Source organism: Kockiozyma suomiensis (genome assembly GCF_038497685.1).
Source record: "Kockiozyma suomiensis strain NRRL Y-17356 unplaced genomic scaffold V2V93scaffold_19, whole genome shotgun sequence".
Taxonomy (NCBI): Eukaryota; Fungi; Ascomycota; class Lipomycetes; order Lipomycetales; family Lipomycetaceae; genus Kockiozyma; species Kockiozyma suomiensis.
Genome location: NW_027117682.1, coordinates 71,091 through 92,316, shown reverse-complemented (window position 1 = coordinate 92,316; position 21,226 = coordinate 71,091). Strand labels below are relative to the sequence as shown.

Sequence of the window (21,226 nt, the reverse complement as noted above, 5' to 3'; positions counted from 1 at the left end):
AGATAGAACATGTATGAGAATATGCTAGGGCAAAGAAAATGCAATTTGATAGGTATCGGTGCTGTTTTGTTTATGGATTTTTCTTGAGTTATTGATTATTAAATTTTGCATTGACATTCTGATGATCGGAAATCTTATGTAATGACCAACGAGTGCGATACATTGAACTTGGAAGCACCCTGACTGCTCCAGCTGCTGTATATTTTGAGTTGGCATAAGAAAATGTTGAAATTGGTTGCCATGACAACCATAGCATCCAAAACAAACGTGCGTGCGGCGCGACTAGGATATAAGCTTTTATAGCCAGCTAACAACGCGCTCCGTCACTCAAACTCTCAACAACCCATTTTAAAATCTCAGCTGAACTTTTACTTACTGAGATTGTTTAGAGCTGTAACATCTTTACAGTTCTTGGCAGTGCACGGAATTGTCTTTGATAATAATAGTTTGTGAAATTTTATTTGACGTGCAGCCGACTGGTATGTGTTGATTGCTTGTGCATTCCTGAAGCAAGACTCAGTACTTTCTTCTACTTCTAAAAATGTTCTGTGACTAACTAAACGAAAGAGTATTTAAGAATTGAATTAAACAGAGAGAGAAAATATGGATTCAAGTTCTGATAGGTTTGAGTCTTTCTTGATGGACAGCAGCGCGTCGGAACGTAGTCGCGCATCAATGGAAGATAGTCTAAATAAAGATCTTGAGTTAAAATACGGTCGGTTTTCGCATGATGCACAGAAAAAGAAGAAAGGTGCATTGTTTTCGGATGATAATGATGGATTTAGTAGTGGAGATCAGTTTGAGGCGGAGTTGTCTTCTGTCTTGGCCGAGGATGACGAAAGTCGCATTAGTGCTGCGGCAGGAGAAGTCGATGCTGCGTTGGATGCACTTGATAAATCATCTGATATTAGTGTTGAGATTGGACGAGGATACACTGACTCGCCACCTTCGGTAAGTAGACTGTTGAAAACTTGATTGTTGACTCGAGACTAATCCAGCTATATAGGACTACCGATTTTCTTCGCTACGCAAGACTTCAGAACGACTGAGTCCATCAGCAACCTCTTCACCATCACCAATTCTTTCTAAAACGAGAAAGCAAGCAAGTCCAATGGCCGAACGCTCAATTGCAGATCTGAACCGTCCAAGAAGTCCCGCGCAAAGCCGCTTTGCATCATCAACAAAGAAGCAACAGACGCGTCGGTCTTCATCGTTGGCGGTCGCAGATATGAGCGCTGAGATTCCAAAATCATTTAAATCTACTCAGGATTTACTTATGCAACTAGGGTTGAGAGAAGATGCTCCCCGTAAGAGTACTACCACCCACAAGACAGCACCGCCTTTGTCTTCAGGTCTACGCGGTAGCAAAGGGCGAAGCGCATCAACTCCGGTCTTTCGAGAAACAGAATATTTATCGAATGTGGTTGTGCCAGATATGACGGGAATCACGTCATTAATTTCTGGGGATACAACAACTGAGATGCGCAAGGATACGCATAAGAATATTGGATCGGTGCCAATTAGCGATGACGATCAAGGTATATATAATTCTGTCATACCGTATTTTATATATTAACTAAAATTATTTTAGCAATATTGAGCGCGTTGAGAACGATGCAAGAACGAATCCAACATCTCGAAAACAGAAATGCGTCGTACAAGTCTGCTGTTGCGACTCTGGAAACCGATAAGAATCGTACTAGACGTGACTATGAAGAAGCCAAACATCGAGTAATCTCACTTGAAGCGCAGCTAGAGCGACAAGCGTCGAACGGACTTTCATCTTCTGGACGAGAGAAAATTCAAAAGGCGTTGGAGAAGGAGAGAAAGGAGTGGATGCAGAAGCAGACGCAGTTGAAAGCGCGAGTTGAGCAACTTGAGCGTGAAATTTCGTTTCAGAATATCAGATGCAAGAGACTTGAAGATGAGAGAGATGAGGCTATCAAGTCTTTAGGGAAAGAAATGCAGAAAAACGAGAAATTGAAGGAGGCGAATACTGAGTTGAAAGAACGCTTGAGAAAGGGAAAGAGTGACGATGGGAAGTGGATGAAGAGTAAGAGAGTAGTGAAGGACTTGCGAGCGGATGACTCATTATCTATTGAGGATCTTGATGAGGTAAGTTTACGTTTTCTTTATAAAAAGAATAACAGCTAACAATGTCTTAGACTGATTATTCTCGACAAAAGAAAAATAGAGTCAAGACGAGTAAACGTTCGACCAAATTCTCGCGACCAAAAGTTTCATCTTCAAGGCGAAGAAGTTCATTATCATCAGATTACGAGTCTTACTCTGAAGACGAAGATTATGAAGACGCTACTGATGACGGCGAAGATGAGACCGAAGAGGTTGTGATTCGTCGTCGGAAAGAGAAGGGCGCGAAGAGATACTCTACTGTCAGAGCTAGTGCCGTACCGCGCCCAGGTGCAGGAATAAGGAGAGCGATGGAGTCACTTGACGGGCATAATGCTGCCTGCTGTACTGTCTGTACGCGGCGCAGAGACCGAGTTAGACGCGCAGGGTTCACTGCTTCTGCAGCTAATGACAACGACGATGAGCGATGGGAAGAAGAACCTACAATGCGACCGACGATGCCAGCCGACGAAGCTGTAATCAAAGTCCTATCCCAACTTGAGGACGAATTTCGCCATTTGAAACTTACGTATCAAGATGAGGTTGAGCAATATGAGCGGGTTGATCCGGCGATCGGCAAACGGCGACGGAAAGGGATTGTTCAGAAATTGAAGGGTACAGTTGAGAAATTGGAAGGTAAAGCCGATCAGATTTACGCCTTGTATGATGTATTGGAGGCGAATCATGCAACGGAGAAGTATGTGGGAAGAAAAGAAGGCGGGGTAAATGGTGGGATTCAGAGTGAGGGGATTTGGAGTAGTAGCATGCCTATGAGGTTCGTGTAGGATATTTGTGTATAATTGAGATTGTCTCTGTTTCTCTTGTTCATTTTTCACTTGTTTTTGTTTTTCGTGTTGGGAAAGTTATGAAATTAATATATCAATAAACAATTAAACAACCAATTGATAACAAAAAGCAATCTAATCAAATATTCTCACCCAGTAACCGCAAAGCCGTCTTCAGCTCTTTAACCGCCGTCTCGACATCCTCATAGTTGAGAGCCGAGATAGCGTACTTCGAATGTTTTTGAGCGAGAGAGAAGCGCTGCGCCTCGTCCATAATTTGTTGAACAGATTCGTGCTTTGCCGGTTGTGCTGGAGGAGGGACTGATGTTTGCGCGGTAAAGGTTTGAGGGGGAGGCTGATGTGTTGTTGTGAATGAGGGTGGCGGAGGAGAAGTAAATGATTGTGGAGGCGCTGAAGGGGAGAACGAAGAAGGAGGACCCGATACTTGCGATACTAAAGGCTGCTGCAGAGGAGGAGAAGGAGACGACGGAGACAGAAAAGTGTCCTCAGTCTGTTGAGATTGTGGAAGAGGCTCTTCGTAGGTATTTGGATCTTGATTTGAATTTATAGCACGAAGAATCCGTACGGCGTGGAATTTGCAGTATTTGATTTGCTCTTGGAGTTGTTGATCTGGTTCGCCGAATAATTTTAGTAGTTCAAGAAAGGATGATGCCGCAAAGAGGTTTGTTGCTGTCGTTCTGGTTTTATTTATTTGTCAGTTTTGAGAAGAAAAACGAACGAGATAGAGAGGATGTGTACTTCGTTGCGGTTTTATTGATTATGTCTTTCTCTGCGTTTGCAAAAACGCGACTTGCGAACCTTTCGACGTATGCTTGAGCGACTACTTCATCATTGATTGTATCTCGATCACTTAATGCTGTTTTATCCTACTCGTTCATCAATCGATTTAGCAAGCTGTTTTCTTTCCAAAAAGAGATAAGAATAAGAGGCAAGAGCGTACTTTTTCAACTAGGTCGAGAAGATTTGTGACGTATTCTGCCGCTTCGGGATCTGCTTGGTGGATTTTAGAAGCTAATGCTTCTTCAATTGCATAGTATTTACCTATACGTCAATAAAAACAGAAGGTATTAGTCAACCGCTCTTTTTTCAGTTATTGATATAAGAGTGAAACAGATATGTACAATAGTATGAAATCACTGGATCCGCTTTTTCGAGTTCTCGAGCGCGCGCAATGAATGGTTGAATAAATTTCAAAGAAGAAGGCGGTGCTTGTAGTGTACTCATTGTTCTCAATGAGATGTTGATTACACACTGTAGGATTGGTGTATGCTTGGTTGATTACCGACTGTCGGGAGACGGATTTCAAGTTACAGGAAAGTTTATTTTGTAGCTGGTTCGATTTCATTGACGTGTTCTAAATCGCAATATCTAGTTGCTAAACAACATGATGAACAATTTCTGGATAATATACACAGCCACTGTTTTTTCGTTGTTTTTCAATGGAGTTCTAGCTGGATTCTACGGCAAAGATAGTTCTGTTCTGAATTTGACGCCGAAATCGTTTCATCCAGAAGTTTATGATACTAATTACACTACAATCGTTGAGTATTATGCTGAATGGTGTACGTTTGTTCCCTTTTTCTTTAATATCGATTGCAAAGAAGCTAATGAGAATACAGGCGGACATTGTAAGAATTTACGCCCACATTACATCAAAGCAGCAAAATCTCTATCCGGTCTGGCGAAAGTAGCGGCTGTTCGTTGCGATGATAAATCTAATCAACAACTATGCGCTAAAGCGAATATCAAGGGGTATCCTACTCTCAAGATATATAGACCGAGTAAAAAGGTGAAGAGTATGCCTATTGTTGAGGATTATCAAGGTGCGCGGACGGCCAAGGCGATTACGAGTACAGTGCTGGATCGGTTGTCGAATCGGGTTGTACGATTGAATGAGCGCGATGCTGATGCGTGGCTGGCCGATGTATGACAAAAGCCTGTTTTTTTCCTTTGCTTGACAGGAACTAATGCTGAGAAATAGATGTCGATTCCGCGAGTGTTGTTATTCACAGACAAGCAGAATACTCCACCAATGTACAAGGCCATAGCGATTGATTACATTTCAACCGCGAGTTTCGGAATCGTCAAGAAGAACGAGAAGTCTCTCATGAAGCGATTCGGAGTGTCTAAGTTTCCTACGGTTGTGGTGATTACGAATGATGCCGGTGGCGATGAAACAATTCACATGTACGACGGTGAACAAAAGAAAGAGGCACTATATGAATATCTAAGCGCATTTGCAACGCCGGTGGAGGGAAGATTAAAAGGTGTTATTCCAGAGAATTCACCTCATAAATACGCAGGGCCAGATGCTCATGATGAATTATAAATGTATTTTTAACCTTGTAGAAACAAGTTATTGAAATTTGGCTTTACTGAAATCAAGCTCGGGATGCTGGGCTTGGAATTTCTTCAGTATTTCCTCCTTTTTCATTTCGTCGCTTGTAGGCTTTTTCAGTTGCTTTTGCTGCTGATCAAACTATACTTGAAAGTTAACATTTGATCTTAAAAAAATCTTTGAGGATGAGCGAAAAAAAGAAGAAGAAAAGGCACGCACCATCATTTTCTCAACCATACTTCTCGTCTCACCATCCAGATCACTCAATTTCGAGTTCTCAGGCTGAATTCTTGAGACATCAATCTTCGGCGCAGATTTAACTACACAAGGCCACCATTCCATTTTATTTGATTTCGTGATCGTCAATGTAATTTCCTTATTATCATCTAATGTCCAAGTAGAGTCATCGACTTTGACATCTTTGTAAAAGTCATCGTTGATGATTGGTGCCGATAGAGATGATTTGAGGGCGACAAACAGCTTAGAGCGTGTTATTTGGACCTGAAGGTCGCGAGAGCGAGTTCCGGGAGGAACGGGGACAATGACTGTTAGTTCTTCAAGGACTTGAGACCATTTATAGGGAAGGGCTGCTCACAGCACAGGTCTAGAGTTAGCTGATGTATATTTTTTCTGCAGAAAAGAGTGACGTACAATCTTGTTCAAGTTTTTCTTTTGCAATTGCTGCAGCAATTTCTTCTTTTGATTGCTCTGGTTTATCTGCTGACATGATGAAGTATAGAGTTGAGCGTAGTGTGTAAATGTAGTGTGTAGATAATAAGTGTGAAGAGGTAGAAAAGCGTAGCGCTTCTGAAAGCGTGCCGCATACATTGAGGCTGAAGGGTGAATTTCCTCGTCACCCACGCTTCTAAAAGCACGAAGACTTCAATATCAACTGCTGCTTATTTCGATGTATACAAACCACATCCGATTGGAAATATCTCTCATAAAAAATTTGGAAATTCAAAAGAAAGTGACTACAAGATGCCGGCAGCGCAGCCGGGAATACTTGATCCGGCTATCGACACATCCCTAGTTCCAGTAGATGCTCTCGAACCACTTCGACTTCGTCTCTCTCATGTACGCGTCTCACTCTTTTTCAGAAATTGATAACAAATCTAACAGATTTCTGCAGCTTACGCACTGGTTAAGCAGACTACTAGCTCATGTTCAACAGCAACCACTCCCTTCCTGGCCCTCAATACACTCACAATTCGCAATGATTATAAAACAATTGAACTTCCTCACGCTCACACTCGAGACCCACGCCGACACCCTTCGCGCGACAAACGCATACCCGCTACCTTCATTCCCAGTAATTAAACAGCCGGGATTACTACCTACTTTATTAAGAAAACGGAATGAGGCGGAAGTCGATGAGTGGATAGCAAAGGGGAAAGAGAATGGCGCCGAGAGAAAGGAGACGAGGGCGGATGATGAGGTGTGGCAGGATGCGCATACGTTGCTTGTCGCATTACAGCAACGACATGCATGGGAGGGAACGCTGACGGCAGAAGAAGTTGCCGCCGGCGAAGGTATCGGAGAGACGGATGGTGCCGTTGGAAATGGTATTGGACGAACCAGTAATGCTGATACGGGAGCCGATACGGCAGAGTGTAGTTTAGAGCAGATACTGAGATATGTTTATCAGGGGATTAATGTTCATGAGCCAGTGCGCAAGCTGACAGCTGGAGTGAGGGCACCTGTAGCAAAGAGAATGTAATATCTAATAGAGATGATGTACAAATAGATTAATCTTTCTTTTTTGAATCAGCAACTGGCTTTGCGTTCCAGTACATAATCATGAGAACAACCAGTACAAAGTTCAAAACCGCACCAAGTCCGACGCCCAACAAGATAATATTATCGTCAACTTCCTGGAGCGTCGTAAATACTCTAGCCAGACTTCCAAAGAAATAGGCAAACACCGAGACGGCACTCAGCTGGCCGGTACTCTTCTCGCGCAGGATTGTGACAATCTGCGGGAGCTTGCTGAAGAGACCAAGTGGGATGGTGGCCGCTTGTAGGGTCTGTAGCGTCGCGAGGGACGGGCCGGGAGAAGCGAGGAGAAGGTAGTAGGAGGCCGCTGCGACGGCGGGGAGAAGGATTCCGACGGCAAGGAGGGTTTGCGCGGAATATATAAGAAGAAGCACAGCAACTAGAATATCCTGAATAAAAAGAAAGGACTGTTCGCCATAGGTGCTGAATGGAAACGAGAGACGAGCGGCATAGGCAAACATAATGAGGTAGGACGCAGCCTCGAGCATTGTTCCAACAACGGACACGCCGGCGGCTGACTTTGAACGAAGGAGCTTTATGAGTTGGGGAAGCTTGATAATGGAGGAGGCCCCGACAATCGCAAGGCCAATTGCTTTAGAGATGGCGAATTTGAGGCAGATCGTTAAAGGTTCGGGATAGGGAGGAGCTTGCTGGAGGAAGGCGAGATCATGAATGAGGAGTGAGTAGCAGTCAGGACCGAGGATTGATACGCCAAGATCTGCTATAGGAGAAGGAAGAGCCCGAGTGATCGCCTGAAGATGAGATATGATAGAGTCCATTATGTAGTAGTGACGAGGGAGTTGCGAGAATACTGGTGATCTGGGAGGAGTTATAACGCGTAGGTACAAGAGCCTTTGTTTACATTGTATACATTATTTACATTGTAATACACTATTTACACTGTCTGTTTGCAGTAATACGTACTATTTGTATTCGCAAATTTGATAAATACTTGTAATTTAACTATCTGGAGCTTTATTTGCAAAGCTATGAACATACAGTTTCTGTAAATAAATGGCTGTAGCCTGTGTCCGTAAGACTGCCAAAAAATCTACGGATTTGATCCGGAAACACCTTCGCCACAACATATATCAAACAGAGTAGTTTGCAATTGCCTATTCATGATATTCTAGCTGAAACAAAACACAACAAATATACGCCCCGGATTATCTGGTATGTTTCTTGTGCGGCTATTTGTGGAAGATGCTTACTGCCTTGGCATGGCTCGTAGCTAGTGCGGCTACTATAAGTGTCAAGATTGCGGCTACTGCATGCTCACTACGTTGCAAAATCAGCTGCTGCTGCTAATTTATGGCAGCTCAAGGTCTCGGAATTGATTAACAACTGCAATTGAAGAGTGGGATATTGGAGATTAGACACCATGAGTGGCAGTCCTTTTGTACTTCGCTGGGGCATTCTAGGTCCGGGATGGGTATGTAGAAACACAACTGCTTGCACAAACTACAAATTAACAGCAGTGATGAGCAGATCTCGGCACATTTTATCAAAGATATATTAAAGGATCCTAAAACTCGCGATGTCACCGACGTGACTCATTTGTGTGTAGCTGTTGCGTCTTCGTCGTCGGCTGAAAAGGCACAGCAGTTTATTGACACGAATGCACCCGGAGTGGCAGGTATCAAAGCTTTTGGCTCCTACGATAAGCTATTAGCGGACAAGGATGTCGATTCGGTTTACATCGGAGTACCGCATTCTTTACACTACCCTGTCGCAAAGCTTGCATTAGAGGCCGGAAAGCACGTGTTGGTGGAGAAGCCAATGACGATCAATGCCAAGCAGGCGATTCATTTGGCAGAGATTGCTAAAGCGAATAATGTGTATCTGATGGAGGGTGCGTGGACTCGATTCTTTCCGACAACATTCGCGATTCAGAAGGCACTTTTTGAGGACAGGGTTATTGGGGATTTGGTGACCGTGGACGCGGTACTCGGGCACGAATTTCCCAAGGACCGCTCTCACCGGATCTACGATCCTGAACTCGGAGGGGGCGCTCTTCTCGATCTTGGAGTGTATCCAATTAATTGGAGCCTCATTCTTTGCTATAACCATCCAGACAATAAGAAGACGGCGCCGGCGTCAGTGAGCGCGTCGGCGCTTATGGATAAGATATCGGGGGTCGACGAGCAGACGCATGTGACAATGATGTGGCCCAGGATCAATGTCATTTCGACTGCAAAGGCGTATATTACGGCCGATACCAGTACAGACTGTCGAGTTAGGATCACTGGAACATTGGGAGAGATTGTTGTGCCGGATGTGACTGAGAATCCGTGGCGGTATATAGTTCGACTACTTGGTCAGCCGGAATATGTGGTGGAAAATCCGATTCCGGGACATGGCTTATTTTATGAGGCCGACCAGTTTGCTAGAGACGTGCGGGATGGCAAGAAGGAGTCAGAAGTGATGCCTTTGGAAGAGAGTGTGCTTGTGCAGAAGATTACGGATGAGGTGAGGGAGCAGATTAAGTTGAAGTTTCCAGCCAGTGCTGAGGAAGTATCTGGTTGACATATAGTCAGAACAGAGGTCAGAACAGAGGAAGTCAATACATCTTTTACAACGCGCTGTACGGAGTAAAAATGCGAGAGAATGCAGAGACCGAGCGATATCGGGCCGATGATATAGATATTATTAGGTAATCGTAGACTAATAGTAGTAGAGCAGTAGTAGTCCACTGCCGGCCACGATGGATCACAGAATAGCCAGAACAACGCGAATGCACCGCAATAAAATTGATAAGTAAAACAAATCAATGCAGAATAATCACGCGACATAAAAAATGATAAAAAGTAATTTGTATTTTCAGGGAAGAAAGAGAGAAAAGATTTTTCTCGACTCTCGATCGGCAACAAATTTTTTCTGTTATTTTTCTGTCTGTTTTAGTTTGTTTTAGTTTGGTTCAGCTTAGTTTAGTTTAGCTAAGTTTAGCTCGTTTACCTTATTTTATATTGGTTGTGATTTTTCTGACGAGTTGTCTGTGGTTTTTTCATAAATCAATGCTACTACTATCTCTTCTGATAGTGGCATCCTATCTTATTCTTCTCTTCATTGTTCTATTCATATTAGACACACAACAGTAGCCGCAGGCTGACAATGCTCAAGCGCTCGGAACTTAGGCGTTCGCCGGAGTGCTAGCAGCGCTTTGCTGCTCTTCCTCAGCACCACCCTTCTCTTGCTCATCCTCGCGAGTTGCTTCTATCTGCTTATCTTATCGCACTCTCTTCTATCTCATCCTCACTCCTCTCTTTCATTTGTTCCTCTCTTCTGCACCCTTCCTCGTACTCCCGCCTTGTAGCCTCCCAAACTGTCATCCGACGCCAGCTCATTAGACTTCCAGCCGCTGCGTTGGTGGCTTGCTCTCGGGCATTCTGGTGGCGCTCTCTCCTAAGCCCGCTCTTCTTCGTACCATTCCGCCGCGCTCTTTCTTCTCCTCGCACTTCTCTGTCCGTTTTCATACACATCCTGTCCTTCCTGCCTGCTTCTTCTCTGCTCTCTTTGCCTTTTCATCGACTGCAGCGCTGCTACCTCCCTATCTCCTTATCTCGTGAGCCGCCGCTTCCTCTGCCGAAGCTTCGTCCTCATCGCGGCCAATCGTTGGCCATCGCGCTATCTAAGGTTTTTGACTATCAGTCATGCCATATGCTGTCTTCTCTTCTTTCTCGGTCTCTTGTCTTTTTGGCAGCTACTACTATTCTTCAATTTACTTTCATATATTACTAAATACTATATTCTATCTCCCTGCTAAATACCGAACCTATCTGCCACCTGCTAAACCCACCCTGCACCCTTCCGGGGACACTGACTCAAATCGCCAAGACTAAAATTGTGACTTGTGACTTGCTCACGCCGCTGCTCGCTAACTTAGTGCGGTGCAGGCCTCCTCGTCTTCCCGACCCATCGTCGTCGATAATATATAAACAATGCTTCTCCCACTTCACTCTCTTCTCGTACGCTATTCACTTCCTCTCTTCCTGCCTCCTCGCTCAGCTCCCACCCTCCCTTTTCGTGATGGCTGAACTTCCATCCGCCGTCTTCAATGACACAGACCCTCTCTGGACAAACGCCGGCGGCGACTCCCGCGACATGGACGTCAACATTTCCTATGTTGCGTCCGGATTCCACCAGGTTTGGATGATGTCTGCGACTGGTATGTCTTTGTCTTCATTTTTGTTTCTTTCTCTTTTCGTCCTCTAACTTCGTGTCAGTCTTCGTCTTCCCCATCATTCCCGGCCTCGGCCTCTTCTACGCCGGCCTGTGTCGTCGCAAATCTGCCACCACACTGCTTTGGCAGACAATGGGTGTCCTCGGCGTTATCTCGTTCCAGTGGTTCTTTTGGGGTTACTCCCTCGCCTACTCCGTTGATGCAAATCATTACATCGGCACTCTCAAAAACTTTGGTCTCAAGAACGTTGTGGCCGCTGCTTCGGGCTACCTCCCCGAGCCTCTTTTCTGTCTCTACCAGTGTATGTTCGCCCTCTGCACTGTCATGATTATGATTGGTGGCGCCTTTGAGCGCTGTCGTCTTTTGCCTTCCATGATCTTTGCCTTTTGCTGGTGCACCCTCGTCTACTCTCCCATTGTCTGCTGGACCTGGAACGCAAACGGCTGGCTCTTTCTCCTTCCCGCGCTCGACTTTGCCGGCGGTGGTCCTGTCCATATCTCGTCCGGCGTCGGCGCTCTCGCTTATGCTCTAGTCATCGGCAAGCGTATCGAAACCAACTCGCCCACTCGTCGCGTGCCCAAGTTTGTGCCCCATAACCCTACCCTTGTCTTTCTTGGCACCTGGATGATCTGGTTCGGCTGGTTTGGATTCAACGGTGGCTCTACTCTCAATGCTTCCGTGCGTACTTCGTATGTGCTCCTCAACACTAACCTCGCCGCCGGATGTGGTGTCATTGGTTGGTCGATGGTTGACTACATCTTCTACCGCGGTCGCTTCTCGCTCGTTGGCGCCTGTCAAGGCTGCATCGCCGCGCTGGTTGGAATCACTCCCGCCGCCGGTTTCGTGCCTGTTTACTTCGCCGCCGTTATTGGTTTCCTAACCGCCGTCGGCGTACGTCTCTGCGAAAACCTCAACCACTGGATCCGCGTCGACGAAGGTATGGAGGTCTTCAAGCTTCACGGTATCGGCGGCATGATCGGTGCCATTCTCACTGGTCTCTTTGCCGCTGACTGGGTCTCGCTTCTCGATGGTGCAACCAAGGCGCAAGGATGGGTTGACCACAACTACATTCAGCTCGGCTACCAGCTCGCTGAAATCACCGCCATTGTCTCATATACTTTCGGCATCACCGTCGTCCTTCTCCTTATCATCGATCACATCCCGGGCCTCAAGTTCCGTGTTCCTGAACACCAAGAACTTGAGGGTCTTGACAAGCATTTGCTTTTCGAGGAAGGCATGGGCGATTACGAGCTCTCCGAGACTCTGCGTGAAGCAGGATACCTTGGTGCCGGTCAGAGCGTCCTTGGCGATGGTCTAGGAGGTGTGCAAATCACTGATGCGGCGCCATCTAGCTCTTCTCAGGAACAGGATGAGGAAGTAAAGGACGCCAAGGTCTCGAATGAGACTGCGGCTGCTGCTACTGCTGCTGACAAAGTTGAATCCAGCGCTTAAGTGATGATGTAAAATAATTTGCGTGTGTTGTTATTTTTTCTCTTTTAATGGTTTAGTGTGCTAGAAGTAATATTGAAGCGGGAGAGTGTTTTTTTTATGTATAGTATTTTATCTGATTATTTATTGAATATCGTCGGTTCTAATCACCTTTTCCTTTCTCTTAATAACAAATTTTATCTTTTTGAATAACTTTGTGAGGATTTGTAAGCGAACCGATACAATATAGTAATAGCCGAGGCGTTTTATTATATTAATTGTGAAGAAGCGAAAAAACGTGTGCCTGATAAAATCACTCTATAAATTCTCTTTCTCGAATGTCAAAGCTGTCATCAAAACGTTATTTCTTGACAGCTGATTGTCTATATAGTTTATCCCATATCGTTATTGTATCATTTTACATAGTCTCTTTTTTACACCCTTTTACTCGTTCCTGCTCTCAACAGAAAATCACTCTCGTAAAACTCTAGCTTTTCCCTTTGATAGTCCACCTACAGGCGCCGATCTAGAGCGCCCACCCGCCGTTTTCCTCTTGCCTTCTTCAAAAGCATTAGCAATCGCATGATCTCTTCCAAAATCATCCAAATCCTTGACTTTATAAATTCTCACAATCCAGTTCTCGGAGGTAAATGCTTCATCAACCGTATTTAATGAAATTGGTTTAACGCTTGGATCCGTGATTGCCGATGGGATTCGCTGATTTCGAACTCGGTCAAGTGCTGGCTGTCGGCCAAAGACGTCTGTAAATCTGTAGTATGACATTTTATACATGAGTGAGTTTTTCATTGTCGAAGTTGCTTCTTGATCGACACGATATTCGCCTCTTGCTGTGAAGAAATCACGTTCGCGCACTTCATCGGGCCAGATTCCTTCAGCGATACGCACCATCCATAAGAATTTGTTGATATCGTCACCGGAGTATCCTAATAATCCACCAAAGATAACTAAAATATAATCAACATCATGCTTTCGAAGTATCGGATAGGAAACTTCTTCACGACTGGACATGGCTTTTCCAACCGTGGCAATATGCGTATTGTTCCACGTATTATTATCAACAAGGGTCGTGCGATCTGCCATTCCACCAATCTGATACCCATAATCCCACCAACTCATAATTTTGGCATCTTCAGGCGTATTCTTGCGAAGCCAATAGTACGCTTCTCGGAAATCATCAATGATATGCTGTGATCCGTCCGGAAGTTGCGAGGCAAGGACTACAGATGGTGAAGAGTATGCGTTCGACGTTACCCATGTACAGTGCTGTACGAATAGAAACAAATAAATCGTAAATGAGCCAAGAACAAACGCGCGCGACCAGTTTGAAAATACACCGATTAACGGTTTCTTTGACATACTTCCCAATCGCAAAACTGATTGGTCTTCCTCTTTCTTTGTCTTATCCTCATCATCAGTCTCAAGAGGCTTTTCTAAGTTCGTGTAGATGTCGAGAATATTTGATAATGCAACGGCACCACATACACACACAATCGGTGTCAAAGTCAGCATCAATCGCACCATCACACCCGCGAAATAACTCGCTAGAATTCCATAAATAATAACAAACAAATGCTCATCACGTAATTCTTGGAAAATTATATATACTCCTGCTGGGAACAGCCAAATAAGCATGAACGTGTCAAAAAAAAATGACGGCCAGGCAGTAGGTTGGTGCTCTGACACCGAGGCAATGATTGGAATATGAATCTTGGCGTACCCCGTATCCCACAATGAATAAAATCGTCCCGTCCATGGTGCGATGACTCCAGAGAGTGTAAGTCCTACTACACCCGCTAAACCGAGAGCAAGGAGCGAGGTCGCAGAAACCGTCACTAGGACCTTGAAGTGTTTGCTAGGTACCCGCGCGCGGACATAACTCGCAAAGGCAACTAGCTGAAGTAATCCAAAAACGCCAAGCGCACCCATATGCTCGCTTGATCTGATTGGTAAGAATCCTACGAACGGAATCTGCATGCTAGCAAGAGTACCGAGTGCGTACCATGACGAATACGCCACGTACAATCTACTTGAGTATCTTCCCATGACAACTAAAACAAGTGCGTGAAGCGGAATGATGTTTGTTATAAAGACATAGCCACCCCAGGCAGCGACCATGTAAAAATAGAATAAAGCAGTGAGAGCACCAAAGAATGCCGATCCAAGTTTCAAAGCTTTGATCCAGAGGTAGAATGTAAACATGAGCAAGAAAATCGCAATGGCCTCGTTATCATATGATCCCGCTACCGATCTCGAAATATATCCTAATCAGCAGTTAATATTTACGCAATTAGCAAACGTTTCTTTTAAAGGACAAGGATACCTGGCGCAATTCCAATGAACGCGGCGGCAAGCAATCCGGCTGATTGATCCTTCATCTCACACGTAAACAGATACGTAGCATAAGCCGTAAGCCCCGAAAATACCGGCGCAAGCATCACACAAATATTCCGAATATCAACGGGTAACGTCAACGCTTTCAATCCGTGGAAAATCAAAGCGCTAGTAACCATCAACCCAGGATACAAAGTACCACCCGTAACTCTACCAAGCGGATACCAAGTTCTATCATCGAACCAATCTAAAAACGAGTAAAAGTCATGAGAGACCAAATACTTTGTTGCGCGGAAATTGAACCAGGGGTCGAATTCGTGGATAATTGACTCGAAACGCACAACGGAAAATAAACGCGAGGCAATTGCGGCCCCGGCAATGGTAATCAGTGTCAAGGTGCGTATTAATGGAAGCGCTTGTGCAGCCGACGAAGGAAGCTTCGTCGTGAAATGCATTGCGTATGTGTGTGTAGAGAGGAGAGGAGCAGAAGATGTTGATCTGGGGAGGAGGTTGACGCGAGGAGGTTGGAGAGTATGAGACTGCGCATACGTGGCAGAGCGTAAGCAGGGTAATCGCTTTCATATAACTAGAATTATATTACAGCTCTGACAGTATATCTTCATATACTGTTTCCATTTACTGTTTTCATCTTTAACAAAGATCTGTACACCTATAATTTTAAGCAATAGTTGTTTATTCTTTGCCTCTGCGAGTGAAATAACGTAAAATATGTTTAATTATGCTCAGTTCCGTTGCCTGTTCTCAATTGATTTTTATCGACTGGAATATTCATTATTGATTGACTAATTTCAAATAGATTACAGTCAATCGTATGATCTTTATTGCCATAGTACTTCCTTTTCTGTAGTGGAAGAGTGCTACAATCTCCCCTATTTATACACATTCAAACTTTCCAGCAAGGCAACGAATATGAGATCTCTCATCTTCAAATCATATGTTGCCGTATTTGAGCAGAATGCCTTTAAAATTAGAGATTACTAAATTCGAAATTCTGATTAATACATGCTATTCTTTATCTATGTAAATATGAGTACCCAGGATCATTTGGAGCATTTGAAGTACAAGAAGTAATTATCTACAATTTTGAGAACCCTACTAAGCCCTACTCAAAAAAAAAACATCATCCGGGTTTCTAAATTACTATCATGACCTTTGTCAATAATCTCGAAGTAGCGATATTTAGATATCTCTGCTCGTGTTGTCGTCGGAATAAAGTTTATGCGTGAATTTGCCTCGAACTGGAATCGACAGCGGGAGGTCTTCGGTCGGCTTTCGGTTCGGCTTTCGGTTCGGCTTCCAACCCATTGTGTTTAGCTACCGTCTATAAATATATATCATCCTTCTTGTCATTGCCCTTTTCTTTTACTTTTCACTCGAACCTGCGGTGACAGAAGCAGAAATGAGCGAGAAAGCATATCCCGTATCAGTCAAGGTTGATGCAATTTTATTTGATTTGGACGGAACTCTAGTCGACAGCACTCCAGCAGTCGAGGCAGGTTGGAAACAGTACGCGACTCCTATACTTTTACTATCAACTGGTAAGTTTAGAGAAACTAACATTCTTATAAACAGGTTTGGCAAAGAAAATGGGGTTTCTCCAGAGCTTATTCTAGCTACATCTCACGGCCGGAGAGTATATGATACTTTACTGGAACATACACCTCACCTCGCTAATGACGCCGATGTTGAACGACTTGAGACCACTATCTGTCGTGATTTTGGATCCTTAGCAGTTGAAATTCCTGGCGCGAAAAAGGCTCTTGCCGATTTAGATTTCATTCATCAGGTTGCTGCGTCGGAAAATGGCAAGAAAAGGAAATGGGGAATAGTTACTAGTGGCACCTATCTACTTGCCTCTTCATGGTTATCGCAATTTGGAATTCCGATCCCGGAAATATTTGTTACGGCCGAGAGAGTAAAATCAGGAAAACCTGATCCAGAGGGATACCTACTTGGTCGTACTCTTCTTAATGCCGACTCCAAAGAAGGAAAAGACGTCATCGTATTCGAAGATGCTCCGGCCGGGATTCGCGCCGGAAAAGCAGCTGGTGCGACTGTTATAGGAATTACTAGTACGCATTCAAAGGAGGCCGTTGAGGAGGCCGGTGCCGACTATGTGATTGCCGATTTAACGTATGTCAAGGTCGGCAGTATTTCTGATGATGGATCTTTTGTCATCGAAATTCTGAAGGAAGTTGATTTTTGATCTTGCTATGAAAGATCATCCATGCAATGGATGTATATATAGATTTAGATATAGATATAGATTTATGTTCATGCCAATTGAAAATTCGTCGAGTTACGGGTGCTATTTATGCCTTTCATAATTTTTATTCGATATGCTAAAGTGGGTCTCGCCCTAACCCGATGTTTTCAGCCATGTGGACGCTTCGTGAAAGGGCTTGGCTAACCAAAAAGCGTCAAGATGAGTTTGTGACTCCTATGCCTCAATTATTATTAGAAAGGAAGCGAATATATGACACAGAACATTTCCGACAAAAATATTAATAATAAATTATAAGCGTGTGTACGTATTAGTGGTTTGAAACGGCGTAAAATGACAACAGCCTCGCTCGCGACCAAGTTTTGCTACCCACCGAAGTTTGCACATAGAAACAGCAATAGATAAAGTGGTTATATCTACTTCCTCCGCTTAGAGTTCTTTGCACCCTTCGGACCTTTTCTTCCAATATAATCTTCTTCCTCGTCACTCAACCAACGCCCTTCAGCGCCTAGATCATCTTCAATATCGTAATCGCCGCCCATGCCTTGTAGCGGTACCAGACCTTGTCTCTGAGATTCTTGCTTTTGTGCTCGTACGTTTTTTAGTATAGACGAAAGGTCTGCTTGTTGGATCAAATCCATCATTTGCGACTGCTGACGGGGTGGTGGGGAATGTGATTTGGTGGATGGTGACGGTGTTGGCTCTGTGCCTGATGCTCGTGGCGGGATGACGGATGAAGAGGCAAAGTAGTCCCGCTTTGGCCGTGACGATTCCGTCGACCTTTTCGCTTCTGGTGCTTTCGGATCGTGTTTTTCTAATTGCATATGATCTTCTTCATCGTCGTCGTCGTTGTCGTCATCATCGTCAGATAAAGGATTGTAGTCTGTTCCTGCATCGGAAAAAATATCGCCTCCCGAGTCGTCGGCATCATCGATTTTCTTCAAGGTCTTCATTTCCAAATCTGCATTTTTCTTCTTTGACTTTGGATCTGGTAAAACAACATACGCAGGCTTCGCAGGACCATCAAAAATCTCTACTTTTAAACCAGTACTCTCCACCGTTGGTGTCTCGGTATCAGGCGTTCCTTCGGGAGTTATGACCGGTGTATCATCATTCGTCTCGAGTTCGCTTTGAATTTTGTTCTGTATTTGCTCTGCCGATGGCGCAGGAGACCTGCGTTCCCAAGCAATTTTCCGTCGTTTTTCTTTTTCTTGTCGTCGCTTTGCCTCTTCACGTTCTCGTTTCTTATTTTTCTCTTTTTCTTCGTCTCTCCGTCGCAGCTTTTCTTCATGGTCCACTTCGTGCTTATTTTTTCCAATGGGTTTGAATTTAGATTTCGGTTTCTCTGAAACTTGTCGTCGAAGCTCGGCTAGTAATTCGCTTTTAGACTTTGTGCCTTTTCTCGCTCCGTCAATCTCATGTTTATCAAGCTCCCCACCAGTGAGAATATTATCCAACTGTTTGTCTATTTCTTCGTCGTCTCCGACATCTTCCTCTTCTCTGTGTTGGAAAGGTAACGAAGCGGGCGCCAATCCAGCAGCTCTAGTTTCAGAAAACACATCCTCACCAAGGCGGGCTCTTTTTAAAAGCTCAAAATCAAGACCTTTCTGTTCGTGATCTGTAGTATTAGATTTCAGAGCAGGAAGACCAAGTTCGGCTTCGTCATTATCTGAGAGCTCGGCGTTGCGACGTTCGGAGGCGCGGTCGCGGTACTTCGGTTTAGATTGTTCGCGCGATGTTGATGCTGTTGCAGCTTCAAAAGTTGCAGATTGCGAAGAGATTGACGATCTGTTTTATTATCAGTATAGTCAACACACATACTAAAGAGAAACACAACGATGTACCGTTTTGAGGAGGTGCCGTGGTCAGATCTATGATGTGATGATTTATGGTGGTGATGATGATGATGATGATGGCGGCGATCTGTTGATTTATGGCTTTTAGAGGATGATAAAGCTGAATTATTCTGTATCAGCTTTCTAAAATCTTCGTTTGTTAAAGACATGCTTCTTTGTTTATGTAGTTTTCAGAAAGTCTTGATGGGATGGAATGGGATATGATTGTTTTAACCTTCGCTGCGGAAATTGACCCCTGGATTTCTTCGCATCTTCAAATTATTGTTCTATCGCATCTCTTTAGTTTGGTTTAACAACCTTTTACATTCACGTTCATTTCTAATAATCATATTTAATGTATTAAACTTATTGAGATCTTTCTTTATTTTTGATTTGTTTTTTTTCACACATTATACGCTCTTCCACAATTCCTCAATCACAATGGCTGACCCATACGGTATCCACTCACTATATTCCCAATTTTTTTTCTTTCTTTCACAGCACTAATACCATATTATTATATAAAAATAGAAAAAATAGTTCGTCAGCGGATAGAAATAACAGATACCGCTGTTAAACGAATCTTTACGCAAATTCAAACACTGCCAACCCTTCGATTTGCCTCGAAAGACGAGATGTGCGTCATTCAAACACTCATCTCTCTTCCAAGTTCTTTTATTTGCTAATAAGAAGTCTCTAGAGAACAAGCGAAGCAGAAATTAGATTCTGCTCTCGTAAACTACGAGACGCAGATATATAAAGCGCAGAGACAGATTGATATTAGTGCGATGGAGTCCTCACATTATGACTCGCAGCGGGATGAAATAAGTATTTGTTCCTATACCTTTATTTTCGCAAGATTTACTAGATGTTAATTATTATTTATAGAAACAACATATGACAGTTCGACCAAAGCTACAGAGGCCTTAGATTTAGAACTATCGAATGCTCAGCAACGACGAGCGCAAGTAGAGCATTACGACAAACTCGCGCGTCAAATGTCCGAAACCGAACACCTTCTTCCGCGCGCGGATTTAGAGCTATTGCTTGATAGGCTTTCCCTTGAGATTAACGAGTTGGAAGCTACGAAGGCGCGGTACGCCGAGATGTGGACGGCGCGACGAGCACAGTTTGATGAGATTATGGAAGCACTTATGGGTATGCGGCGGCAGATTCAGGATGAGAAGGAGGAACAGGATCGCAGGGAAGGCATGGCGGATGAAGACGGGGAGGAAGAAGGCGCTATTAATGAGGGTACGGAGGAAACGTCAGCTGCACCCAGCGCAACTGATACGCCTGTTGCTGAGAGCGCGACGGAGAGTACTACTGGACTTGCCGTCGAGAACGAATCGAAAGCGGATACTACGAAGAATGACGCTAGTGATTCTACGGAAGGAGGTACGTTGTTTACTATTACATTATCATGCGCTAAAGGCTAACAGCTGTCCAGCACCCGCAGATTCAGAGAAAATGGACTTGTCTTGATGAGTACTGTAGAGATTGTATCACTTGTAATTCTAGAAAAATGTACACCATAACCACAAAGCATTGCATAGTGACATCAAAAGGAAGGGCAGTGCAGCGCCAGTTTAGCCACCGTCATTCAAAATCTGGCAGCAGCGTCGCCATCTCCACAGCGTGCCTCCGATCAAGCTGAATTAACTCTGAAAAATAATAGTATGATTGTCAACTCATCCGCGCCTAAATTTCGCGTTATTTTTCGTAACAGACGATACAGAGACGTGTTTAGCCTGAGAAGAGCACTCTGAACAAGAACGCGTGCTTTACGCGACAGGGTCGCACAAACAAGAACCGGGATCTCGCACTCGCCTGCGTATTATAAAATGGGCCGCCCACTCCCGCTCCTTTCTTCCCGCTTCTCTTTAAGTGCAACTCTCGCGCTCCTTCAGTGCACTTGCACTTTCTAGCCTTGTAGTATCCTGGTTCTCGCTGCAGGGCCTGAGGTGAATGCTAACTACCTAGTATCTCCGCTCTGATCTATCTTGATCGAGGGCAGTTGGCGGCTTTGCTTGGCGTGTTTACCTGATCTCCCAAGCCCCGAGTCTCTCAATTCGGCACTCCTCTTTCAGTTAGGACGTCCCATCCTCCTTAGGAATTATACGCTTGACTCAAATT

At 44.3% G+C, this 21,226-nt stretch overlaps 12 protein-coding genes across 12 annotated transcripts; 7 read left to right on the top strand and 5 right to left on the bottom strand.

Annotated features, from left to right (window-relative positions):
* The first annotated feature begins 321 nt into the window (after positions 1–321).
* V2V93DRAFT_351364 (centrosome microtubule-binding domain of Cep57-domain-containing protein) lies at positions 322–3,032 on the top strand. Its single transcript, XM_066907981.1, has 5 exons — positions 322–479; positions 568–951; positions 1,007–1,538; positions 1,592–2,115; positions 2,166–3,032. The coding sequence occupies exons 2-5, from the start codon at positions 604–606 to the stop codon at positions 2,913–2,915; spliced, it is 2,154 nt and encodes a 717-aa protein (XP_066763135.1). The 5' UTR covers positions 322–479; positions 568–603; the 3' UTR covers positions 2,916–3,032.
* On the bottom strand, positions 2,876–4,271 carry V2V93DRAFT_376296 (Vta1 like-domain-containing protein). Its single transcript, XM_066911711.1, has 4 exons — positions 4,058–4,271; positions 3,877–3,977; positions 3,675–3,802; positions 2,876–3,613 (listed from the first exon to the last, which is right to left on the bottom strand). The coding sequence occupies exons 1-4, from the start codon at positions 4,158–4,160 to the stop codon at positions 3,055–3,057; spliced, it is 891 nt and encodes a 296-aa protein (XP_066763134.1). The 5' UTR covers positions 4,161–4,271; the 3' UTR covers positions 2,876–3,054.
* Positions 4,226–5,305, top strand: V2V93DRAFT_351361 (thioredoxin-like protein). The gene is made up of 3 exons (XM_066907980.1): positions 4,226–4,498; positions 4,556–4,860; positions 4,918–5,305. The coding sequence occupies exons 1-3, from the start codon at positions 4,321–4,323 to the stop codon at positions 5,263–5,265; spliced, it is 831 nt and encodes a 276-aa protein (XP_066763133.1). The 5' UTR covers positions 4,226–4,320; the 3' UTR covers positions 5,266–5,305.
* On the bottom strand, positions 5,250–6,045 carry V2V93DRAFT_376293 (HSP20-like chaperone). Its single transcript, XM_066911710.1, has 3 exons — positions 5,926–6,045; positions 5,494–5,861; positions 5,250–5,415 (listed from the first exon to the last, which is right to left on the bottom strand). Exons 1-3 carry the CDS (start codon positions 5,999–6,001, stop codon positions 5,293–5,295), a joined length of 567 nt encoding a protein of 188 aa, XP_066763132.1. The 5' UTR covers positions 6,002–6,045; the 3' UTR covers positions 5,250–5,292.
* Positions 6,046–6,152: 107 nt separating this feature from the next.
* On the top strand, positions 6,153–7,023 carry V2V93DRAFT_376292 (mediator of RNA polymerase II transcription complex subunit 8-domain-containing protein). The gene is made up of 2 exons (XM_066911709.1): positions 6,153–6,351; positions 6,407–7,023. The coding sequence occupies exons 1-2, from the start codon at positions 6,256–6,258 to the stop codon at positions 6,992–6,994; spliced, it is 684 nt and encodes a 227-aa protein (XP_066763131.1). The 5' UTR covers positions 6,153–6,255; the 3' UTR covers positions 6,995–7,023.
* V2V93DRAFT_376291 (uncharacterized protein) lies at positions 6,900–7,843 on the bottom strand. The gene has a single exon (XM_066911708.1). It carries the CDS (start codon positions 7,827–7,829, stop codon positions 7,023–7,025), a length of 807 nt encoding a protein of 268 aa, XP_066763130.1. The 5' UTR covers positions 7,830–7,843; the 3' UTR covers positions 6,900–7,022.
* Positions 7,844–7,968: 125 nt separating this feature from the next.
* Positions 7,969–9,788, top strand: V2V93DRAFT_376288 (uncharacterized protein). Its single transcript, XM_066911707.1, has 3 exons — positions 7,969–8,223; positions 8,369–8,482; positions 8,539–9,788. Exons 2-3 carry the CDS (start codon positions 8,432–8,434, stop codon positions 9,574–9,576), a joined length of 1,089 nt encoding a protein of 362 aa, XP_066763129.1. The 5' UTR covers positions 7,969–8,223; positions 8,369–8,431; the 3' UTR covers positions 9,577–9,788.
* A 1,015-nt stretch (positions 9,789–10,803) lies between these two features.
* On the top strand, positions 10,804–12,906 carry V2V93DRAFT_105493 (ammonium transporter AmtB-like domain-containing protein). Its single transcript, XM_066906733.1, has 2 exons — positions 10,804–11,215; positions 11,274–12,906. The coding sequence occupies exons 1-2, from the start codon at positions 11,077–11,079 to the stop codon at positions 12,680–12,682; spliced, it is 1,548 nt and encodes a 515-aa protein (XP_066763128.1). The 5' UTR covers positions 10,804–11,076; the 3' UTR covers positions 12,683–12,906.
* V2V93DRAFT_388940 (Oligosaccharyl transferase STT3 subunit-domain-containing protein) lies at positions 12,796–15,520 on the bottom strand. Its single transcript, XM_066912343.1, has 2 exons — positions 15,000–15,520; positions 12,796–14,940 (listed from the first exon to the last, which is right to left on the bottom strand). Exons 1-2 carry the CDS (start codon positions 15,463–15,465, stop codon positions 13,130–13,132), a joined length of 2,277 nt encoding a protein of 758 aa, XP_066763127.1. The 5' UTR covers positions 15,466–15,520; the 3' UTR covers positions 12,796–13,129.
* Positions 15,521–16,149: 629 nt separating this feature from the next.
* On the top strand, positions 16,150–17,512 carry V2V93DRAFT_376282 (HAD-like domain-containing protein). Its single transcript, XM_066911706.1, has 2 exons — positions 16,150–16,537; positions 16,604–17,512. Exons 1-2 carry the CDS (start codon positions 16,431–16,433, stop codon positions 17,235–17,237), a joined length of 741 nt encoding a protein of 246 aa, XP_066763126.1. The 5' UTR covers positions 16,150–16,430; the 3' UTR covers positions 17,238–17,512.
* On the bottom strand, positions 17,348–19,299 carry V2V93DRAFT_376280 (uncharacterized protein). The gene is made up of 2 exons (XM_066911705.1): positions 19,100–19,299; positions 17,348–19,043 (listed from the first exon to the last, which is right to left on the bottom strand). Exons 1-2 carry the CDS (start codon positions 19,258–19,260, stop codon positions 17,672–17,674), a joined length of 1,533 nt encoding a protein of 510 aa, XP_066763125.1. The 5' UTR covers positions 19,261–19,299; the 3' UTR covers positions 17,348–17,671.
* A 52-nt stretch (positions 19,300–19,351) lies between these two features.
* On the top strand, positions 19,352–20,781 carry V2V93DRAFT_376279 (uncharacterized protein). Its single transcript, XM_066911704.1, has 5 exons — positions 19,352–19,547; positions 19,622–19,727; positions 19,791–19,918; positions 19,979–20,488; positions 20,541–20,781. The coding sequence occupies exons 1-5, from the start codon at positions 19,532–19,534 to the stop codon at positions 20,573–20,575; spliced, it is 795 nt and encodes a 264-aa protein (XP_066763124.1). The 5' UTR covers positions 19,352–19,531; the 3' UTR covers positions 20,576–20,781.
* Positions 20,782–21,226: the final 445 nt, after the last annotated feature.

Coding starts and splice junctions, on each gene's coding strand:
- V2V93DRAFT_376293 (XM_066911710.1), bottom strand. CDS start 6,001: ATGTCAGCAGATAAACCAGAGCAATCAAAAGAAGAAATTGCTGCAGCA. Junction 5,862..5,925: donor AGAAAAACTTGAACAAGATT/GTACGTCACTCT, acceptor TGCTGTGAGCAG/CCCTTCCCTATAAATGGTCT. Junction 5,416..5,493: donor GTATGGTTGAGAAAATGATG/GTGCGTGCCTTT, acceptor TTTCAAGTATAG/TTTGATCAGCAGCAAAAGCA.
- V2V93DRAFT_376288 (XM_066911707.1), top strand. CDS start 8,432: ATGAGTGGCAGTCCTTTTGTACTTCGCTGGGGCATTCTAGGTCCGGGA. Junction 8,483..8,538: donor GCATTCTAGGTCCGGGATGG/GTATGTAGAAAC, acceptor AGTGATGAGCAG/ATCTCGGCACATTTTATCAA.
- V2V93DRAFT_376280 (XM_066911705.1), bottom strand. CDS start 19,260: ATGTCTTTAACAAACGAAGATTTTAGAAAGCTGATACAGAATAATTCA. Junction 19,044..19,099: donor CACGGCACCTCCTCAAAACG/GTACATCGTTGT, acceptor ATAATAAAACAG/ATCGTCAATCTCTTCGCAAT.
- V2V93DRAFT_105493 (XM_066906733.1), top strand. CDS start 11,077: ATGGCTGAACTTCCATCCGCCGTCTTCAATGACACAGACCCTCTCTGG. Junction 11,216..11,273: donor TTGGATGATGTCTGCGACTG/GTATGTCTTTGT, acceptor ACTTCGTGTCAG/TCTTCGTCTTCCCCATCATT.
- V2V93DRAFT_376282 (XM_066911706.1), top strand. CDS start 16,431: ATGAGCGAGAAAGCATATCCCGTATCAGTCAAGGTTGATGCAATTTTA. Junction 16,538..16,603: donor GTCGAGGCAGGTTGGAAACA/GTACGCGACTCC, acceptor TCTTATAAACAG/GTTTGGCAAAGAAAATGGGG.
- V2V93DRAFT_388940 (XM_066912343.1), bottom strand. CDS start 15,465: ATGCATTTCACGACGAAGCTTCCTTCGTCGGCTGCACAAGCGCTTCCA. Junction 14,941..14,999: donor GTTCATTGGAATTGCGCCAG/GTATCCTTGTCC, acceptor ACTGCTGATTAG/GATATATTTCGAGATCGGTA.
- V2V93DRAFT_376296 (XM_066911711.1), bottom strand. CDS start 4,160: ATGAGTACACTACAAGCACCGCCTTCTTCTTTGAAATTTATTCAACCA. Junction 3,978..4,057: donor TCCAGTGATTTCATACTATT/GTACATATCTGT, acceptor ATTGACGTATAG/GTAAATACTATGCAATTGAA. Junction 3,803..3,876: donor TTCTCGACCTAGTTGAAAAA/GTACGCTCTTGC, acceptor ATGAACGAGTAG/GATAAAACAGCATTAAGTGA.
- V2V93DRAFT_376279 (XM_066911704.1), top strand. Junction 19,919..19,978: donor CTCGCAGCGGGATGAAATAA/GTATTTGTTCCT, acceptor TATTATTTATAG/AAACAACATATGACAGTTCG. Junction 20,489..20,540: donor TAGTGATTCTACGGAAGGAG/GTACGTTGTTTA, acceptor ACAGCTGTCCAG/CACCCGCAGATTCAGAGAAA.
- V2V93DRAFT_351361 (XM_066907980.1), top strand. CDS start 4,321: ATGATGAACAATTTCTGGATAATATACACAGCCACTGTTTTTTCGTTG. Junction 4,499..4,555: donor TGAGTATTATGCTGAATGGT/GTACGTTTGTTC, acceptor ATGAGAATACAG/GCGGACATTGTAAGAATTTA. Junction 4,861..4,917: donor CTGATGCGTGGCTGGCCGAT/GTATGACAAAAG, acceptor GCTGAGAAATAG/ATGTCGATTCCGCGAGTGTT.
- V2V93DRAFT_376291 (XM_066911708.1), bottom strand. CDS start 7,829: ATGGACTCTATCATATCTCATCTTCAGGCGATCACTCGGGCTCTTCCT.
- V2V93DRAFT_376292 (XM_066911709.1), top strand. CDS start 6,256: ATGCCGGCAGCGCAGCCGGGAATACTTGATCCGGCTATCGACACATCC. Junction 6,352..6,406: donor TTCGACTTCGTCTCTCTCAT/GTACGCGTCTCA, acceptor AGATTTCTGCAG/CTTACGCACTGGTTAAGCAG.
- V2V93DRAFT_351364 (XM_066907981.1), top strand. CDS start 604: ATGGATTCAAGTTCTGATAGGTTTGAGTCTTTCTTGATGGACAGCAGC. Junction 1,539..1,591: donor AATTAGCGATGACGATCAAG/GTATATATAATT, acceptor AAATTATTTTAG/CAATATTGAGCGCGTTGAGA. Junction 2,116..2,165: donor CTATTGAGGATCTTGATGAG/GTAAGTTTACGT, acceptor ACAATGTCTTAG/ACTGATTATTCTCGACAAAA.